The following is a 7,390-nucleotide window of genomic DNA, read 5'->3' as shown; positions in this document are numbered from 1 at the left end:
GGGGTGAAAACAAAGCAACCTACAAGTGAAACACATTTGTGGGAACATCTACAACAGTGTTGGGAAGAGCTTCCCAAACAATATTTGATATCCATTGTAAGCAGTTTGTTCGGCTGTTATGTCTGCAAAAGTTGAACAAAAGGCTTCCAGGATTTGTCTTTTACTGTCTACAAATGTTTTGTTATTTGGATAACCGTTCTGCTGTTGGTGTGATAACACGTCGGACTCTCGTCTCTGGTATTTCTATTTTTAATGTAGGCCTATCTTTGTTAATACTGTTATGATTATATGACAATATTGAAGATATCACTTGACTTACAGGTTACACAAAACGTACCCCCAAGTGGACAAATATTAAAGTAGAACTTATTGCGAATATTCAATATTAAGATCTCCCCTTCCTCTTGAACACTTGCTGTGAACTCTTTCCGTGTATTGGGGACTGAGGTCACCCTAGGTTAGGGAACCAACATGTTTTGTCCTATGAAGGTGTGCCTTCGGCTGTATTGCTGTTTTTCTGTTGGCAATATACTGTATCTTTGGAACAATTGTGTAATGAATTATCTTTGGCACTATTTAGATTATTACCTGTCCCACATTTACTGAAGCGATTTAGCATAAACCTCAACTTTTAAAGCAATTAGCATCTTACTGGAAGTGTGCAGAAACGTATTATCTTTCCAGGCTGTTGGACTGGAAAACTAAATTATTAACAGCATATAGAATATTTGAACTGAAATTATCACTTACTAAACTGAAACGTTAAATAATGGGATCAGCTAGACAGACTCATTTTCATATTTTGTTGAACAAGCTCTAAGGATGAACACGGAAACACAAGCAGGTTTATGATTATGATTTATTTATCTGTGACAGTCACTCTACATTAGCAATCAAACCAATGTTATTCAATCAATATTAAAACTGTGCACAGTAAGATGTTGATGCATCTTATTCTCCATCGTTCACATAATCAGACTCAGTGACATTAACATTCACTGCAGTGTAAGCCACACCATTGTAGTTGCCAGTGGATTTGAAGCGCAGCTCGCTGCCATTCAGGCATCTGATCTTCACTGTGGCCGAGTAGGGGAGGTTGATGTCTGCTCGTCCCACTGACGCCTCAACTTTCACGGTCTTTCCTGCTGGGACCGTCACAGTGACCTCATCTGATTCGGTTGCGGTCTCAGAGGAGGTCGTTGAGGAGGTCTGCGCCGCTCCCACGGTCAAGCTAAGCCCACCAGACACCTCCGCCACTCCCGGGATCCCTGCTGTAACAGTCAGGCTGAAGGTGGACTCAATCTTAGTGGTGGTGCTCCAGGTGGTAGACTTGGTCACAGATCTGCTGTACATAAATGTATGCTCTTGATCCGCAGTACTGCCATTCTGATAAGACACAGTTTTTACGTATTCTTTTTTTACCTTCAAACACAAAAAAAATGCATATTTTTCAGGCAACACACAAAATAATACTTAATAACCAGTACATAAAATATCAACTCATTTATTTAGTCTAACATTTAGACTTTAACACTTTATTAATCCCCCAGGGGAGAAAATCAAAAGATTTAAAGAGCCCATGCCATTAAAATCACATTTTTCCTGTTGTTTGTTAAATAACATAGGTCTGAATAAGTTTGTGAGCTGTGGTAAGTTTGAAATCTATGCAGTTTGTCTGCTGAATGCAATAGGCAATGAAAGGAAAAAGGCAGAAGAAATGAGCCAATCTGGATAAGGTGACACTGTGACGTAGCGTTGTCAAACTATTATTCATGGCCCTGCCCACTTGGTTGGTTCGCAACCACCCACAATAATTCTGAAGGAGTCGTGATTGAGCTAGTGCTAAATGCTAATACGTGCATGGTAGTTGCTTAGTTCGTAGTAACAGGCTAGTTACAGAATTTTGAATGCAATGGCAGAACGACATCGAAGTACATGAACTGCGACATGTTGCCTGCCGCCGGTTGCCGCGAGGCACCACCGCCGCGAAGCACCACCGCCCGGCAGCGGGCAGCCGGGCGGTGGTGCCTTGCGCCGGCAGCAGGCAGCAGGCAACGCGCGGTTCTGTCTACTACAGATTGATGTGGAAGTGGAAGAACCAGAGACGTCGGAGAACCCGACGAAGTCCTTTGTGATTCATTATATCGTCTGGACGTGCACACAGCTTTTGGCCGTGATAATATGTATTATTTGATATAGATATCTATGTATTATATGATATTATTTAGATATAGAGCTCCAGGACTGTAACGCAAGTGTTGTACACTTCCTTGTTATTTGGATAACCGTTCTGCTGTTGGTGTGATGGCGCATAACATGTCGGACTCTCGTCTCTGGTATTTCTACAACGAGACTCGTAGTGGGGGTTATCTCAGCCATGGTTGAGAATGAATTGGGGGAAAGGAACATTGGCTTTGACTCCCTGAAGTAGGCATGAACCACAACATGGAGGAGAAAGGGATTGTTGACCGCGGTCGTCTCCCGCCGGAGCCTCGCTGCCGATGGACTACCGTTTCAGGAGGCGGTGATTAGCGCTGACCGCTGCCGAGGCGGCGGGAAGCAGGGCTCAAGCGGGATACATTCGCGGCCAACAATCCCCTTCTCCTCCATGTCGTGGTTCATGTACTTCAGGGAGTCAAAGCCAAAGTTCCTTTCCCCCAATTCATTCTCAACCATGGCTGAGATAACCCCCACTACGAGTCTCGTTGTAGAAATACCAGAGACGAGAGTCCGACGTGTTATCACACCAACAGCAGAACGGTTATCCAAATAACAAGGAAGTGTACAACACTTGCGTTACAGTCCTGGGGCTCTACATCTAAATAATATCATATAATACATAGATATCTATATCAAATAATACATATTATCACGGCCAAAACCTGTGTGCACCTCCAGACGATATAATGAATCGCAAAGGACTTCGTCCGGTTCTCCGACGTCTCTGGTTCTTCCACTTCCACATCAATCTGAAGAAGACGCGGTAGTTTGATCGTCTGGAGGCTCACAGAGCTTTTGGCCGTGATAATATATATTATGATATAGATATCTATGTATAAAATGGGTTTCTAAGAGCCATTGCGATACATCCACCGTAAACAGAGCGCATGCAGGGCCAGGTGATAATATACATAATATATTATATTATATTATATAGAGATATCTATGTATAATATGGGTTTCTACGAGCCATTGCGATACATCCACGCATGGTACTGTGGCTACAAGCTGCTCAGGGCCACACCCCCACCCCCCTCCTTGACCTGCCTTGACGCGCCCACCGTAACCAGAGCGCATTGTACTGTGGCTACAAGCTGCTCAGGGCCACACCCCCACCCCCCTCCTTGACCTGCCTTGACACGCCCACCGAAACAGCGCGTTTGGGGGAAGCTCAATGTGCGACTGGTTTGGAGTGGCTGTAACTCTGCACCACGGCTGAATTTCGGGGACGTCTTTGAATACTGTGTTTGTAGCCCACTAATACCTATATTAAAGCATCCATAAATAGCATGGCATGGGATCTTTAAGTGCTGACACTATTTTATTGACCTAATGAAATTAAACAAAATACATAACTGTCAACCACTCAAATTATAATGTTTATACTAGAGCTGTCAGTTAAAGGTTGCGTAGGTGATTCGCTTTTTTGGCCATTTTTGCAAAATTACTTGAAATCCTTATCATAACCCGCTTACAGCCACTGAGTTAGAAGTACTGACATGAAAATTAAACTTGTCAATCATCTGTGGAACGGGCAGGGCTCGAAAAACTCCAGCCAATCATTTCCATTGCCACCGAGTTTCATTGGACAGTAAGTACGTCAATCAAACGGTCGTACTGCACTCCCCCTCCCCCGCGCCCCGCGCGCGACCCCTTCGTGCAGTACTCGTGACCCAGAGCTCGTGACCCAGAGCAAGCTCCTGTTTGTTGTTATCCTGCGGTATCTACTGGAACTAGTTAATCCACATTTGGACCTAGCAGTCGAAGACAATTTCCATGGCAGACAAGACGCCACCATCCCCACCACCACCACCACCACCAGCAAAGAGAAGGAAAACTCTTTTTCAGAGAGTAATTGATAATAAAAACGCTGAAAGAGAAAAACTGAAATCAAGAATAATCCTAGGCGCTGCTTTTGAACGTTTGCGGCAACTGAAGGACGAGAAGGGTCTAAAAACCGATGCTTGTGTGGCGGTTGACCTAGTTTCAAAGTTTATACCGTTTATACTCGGTAATACCGGTGTTGAGACGAGTGTATTACTCGGTGTGAAAATGTCCACACCGCGGCAACCCTAGTGAAAACCAGGACTTCCAATACAATTATATGAAACAAACATACATTTTCTAAAAATAGTAATGATTTATGTGACCGTTTAATGTTTATAACATCTGGTGCAACCATAGCCGCGAGAACGTATTCTCAGCAGGGGGTGCTGGGAAAAAAAAACCCGGCCTGCACTAGACTCGCAACTCGTCACATTGATAAAAAAAGATATATAGCAGCGCAGCTCAATTACACCAGTGCATGCGCGCACAGTTGAAAATCGATCGTTGTGTTCACTTCCTTCACACCATGGTTCACATCCAGCTGCTCACAGAACAAGTTTAGCGCACCACCGCTCCCCTCACACTTTTTCATATAACCTTTTTTCAGCACTAGGACATATGAGCATTAAATAAATGCTGCGTCTCAACATGCCTTGGACAGCAGCGAGGATGACTCGCTTTGCCACGGGCCGAAACAGTTCGGAGCGACCACAGCCAGAGCGAACACAGCGGGGCAGAGGAGTGTCAGGAATAGTCTTTGGTGTACACATCAGTACGGCCTATTTGCACTACTGTTTAGTGGCAATGCAGTGTTTTATTCTATGCCTTTTTATTTTCGTATATTATTTCAATGAATACAATTTATTTATTCATGAAATCAAGATCTGGTCTTCAAATCTTTTTTCCAAATATAGGTCGTATTACAATGGGGTTTGTGTTTATATTCGGACCAATGCGGTACAGCGGACGCTCACATGACGTTAAGCATTTCCTGGTGCATAATGTGACGCTTCAGAACCTAAAATCCCGTTTCTCCCCATTGATACGACAACACATAACCGGCGTTTTCAGAAATCTCCACTTTGGCCGGAGTTTTTAGAAATGATCGTTTTCTGTGATAAGACAGGGCCTCGGACAGGGGGTGTTGCAGCACCCCCAAAACCCCTACTTCCCGCGGTACTGGGTGCAATTTACAGCTGAATGTAGTGCCATGTTGTTAAACGAAAACCTACGCTAGCCTGGCTCGCTCTCGCGCATCTCTGTTCGCGCTCGTGCATGATTGCGCGTCCAGGTACTTGGAATGGGTGGAGTCAGAGTCAGCGTTGAAGGAGAGGGGGTAGGACCATTTGAGTTGTGTATTTTCAAAATCTGCTGGCGTTTCGCAAATCGCGTACCCAACCTTTAAATGCGTTATTAACGGCGTTAACGCAAACCAATTTTAACGGCGTCATTTTTTTTATCGCGCGATTAACGCAAATCTTTTAGAAAAAGAAAAGAAAAAAAAAGCCAAATGTCATTTGAACATAGCCTGACTGCTATGTTCAAATGACATTTGTTCAAAGCAGTCTAAACGACTGCTTAGATTTTGATTGCACTATAGGCTCTTTTTTTGTATCTTCCTGTTTTGAGGAAGGATCAGTATATGCGAATGTTGTTATCAATAAAAAATCATTTGCACAAGGCAAGCCGATGCACTTCACCATGTTGATAAGAGAATTAAAACGAGAAGAATTAATGGGACACATAAATCAAGGGATATTTAGCATAGAAAACGAATTTGCGATCAATCGCGATTAATGTGAGTTAACTATGACATTAATGCGATTAATCACGATTAAATATTTTAATCGCTTGACAGCTCTAGTTTATACGGTGGACAACACTCATCAAGTTTTCCTTTATGGAACGTAAAAGTGGGCCAACAAGCACTTGATCAGAACAAATCTTTCTTCATTCTTCTTAAAAAAAGCACCTTGTGACAGCTGCTGATATAAAAAAGGGCTTTATAAAATACATTTGATTAATATATTAGAGTAATATATACTATGAAAGATAGGTATAAATCATGCTTTGTTTATGATGGGAAAGAGTAAAAATACTTGCCAATTTCGGTCCTGGACACAACCTAGGCCTACTACAAAAACAGGTGATGCATGAAAATTATTCCATTTCAATTGCTTTTCGGAGTTAATAAAGAAACACTTGTTAATTTAAATGTATTGGCCCACTTAGCCTGCCATATTCAGACTCAGGTCTTCCACACATAGCAGCACTCACCTCGGGTGTGTACATGGCCAGGCTGGGATAGGACATGTCGGTTAGCACAGACGACTGGATGGCATTGATGAAGACGAATCCCATATTGTCGATGTCATTGCCAGCGTTCCCCTGCAACCCCAGGCAGACTCCAGACCCCACATCCATTGAGTACTCGTTCTTCAGTCTCCAGTCACTCATGTACTCAAAGAATTCGCGTCCAGAACTCGTCCAGAACTTGATGCCACCCAGACGTGTTCCGGCACCGTTCCCCCACAGGGACAGCTTGGTGATGCGTTCGCCAGGTTCAAACGTAAACTCACTGAAACTGTCTGCATCTCCAAAGGTCTGCACACGCCCGTCGGTCAGTTCTGCCCGCACAGCTTTGATCTGCCAGCCGCCAACTGCCACTCCAATCTTCTTGAGGGTGGCACCATTGTTACGGCCAGTGAAACTAAATGAACTGCCTCCCCGTCCACCGACTCTGTGCAGTGTAGTCGCCATGATTAATAACCTGAAACAGAAATGAAACAGTTTATGTATAAAATAATACAAAAAACATACCTAGTATGAATATTACCGTATATGTATAAACATTACCAGGCCATTGAATAACGCACACACACACACACACACACACACACACACACACACACACACACACACACACACACACACACACACACACACACACACACACACACACACACACACACACACACACACACACACACACACACACACACACACACACGTGTGTGTAGACAAATAGACAAATGTTATAATTACAATATATGGAGAAATATAGGAAATACATGCTATAATATGTAGGCCACAGAATCCACTTGTGATTTTTCAGAAACTAGAGTTTGGTAGTGGCTGGTACATATTAAAAGCATCCTGGGGGCAACGGGTTAATATTAATTACATATCAATGATTATTTTGCTACAAAATTGTATTTCTCTAGAAGTGTTACACTGTTTATTAAAAAGGCATTATCGCTTTTAGAAATGGATTCGTCAATTTAAGTCAAATCGAAATCATGTTTTTTTAACGTATAGCCTTGATGCCCTGGCATGTGGCCTT

The 7,390-nt window shown here is 43.1% G+C and overlaps 1 protein-coding gene across 1 annotated transcript; it reads right to left on the bottom strand.

Moving 5' to 3' along the window:
• Positions 1–283: 283 nt before the first annotated feature.
• On the bottom strand, positions 284–6,807 carry LOC130406729 (aerolysin-like protein). Its single transcript, XM_056612416.1, has 2 exons — positions 6,325–6,807; positions 284–1,422 (listed from the first exon to the last, which is right to left on the bottom strand). The coding sequence occupies exons 1-2, from the start codon at positions 6,805–6,807 to the stop codon at positions 952–954; spliced, it is 954 nt and encodes a 317-aa protein (XP_056468391.1). The 3' UTR covers positions 284–951.
• Between the last annotated feature and the right edge of the window lie 583 nt (positions 6,808–7,390).

Source organism: Gadus chalcogrammus, chromosome 16 (assembly GCF_026213295.1).
Source record: "Gadus chalcogrammus isolate NIFS_2021 chromosome 16, NIFS_Gcha_1.0, whole genome shotgun sequence".
Taxonomy (NCBI): domain Eukaryota; kingdom Metazoa; phylum Chordata; class Actinopteri; order Gadiformes; family Gadidae; genus Gadus; species Gadus chalcogrammus.
The sequence above is the reverse complement of the archived record's forward strand: the minus strand, read 5'-3'. Positions and strand labels throughout refer to the sequence as shown.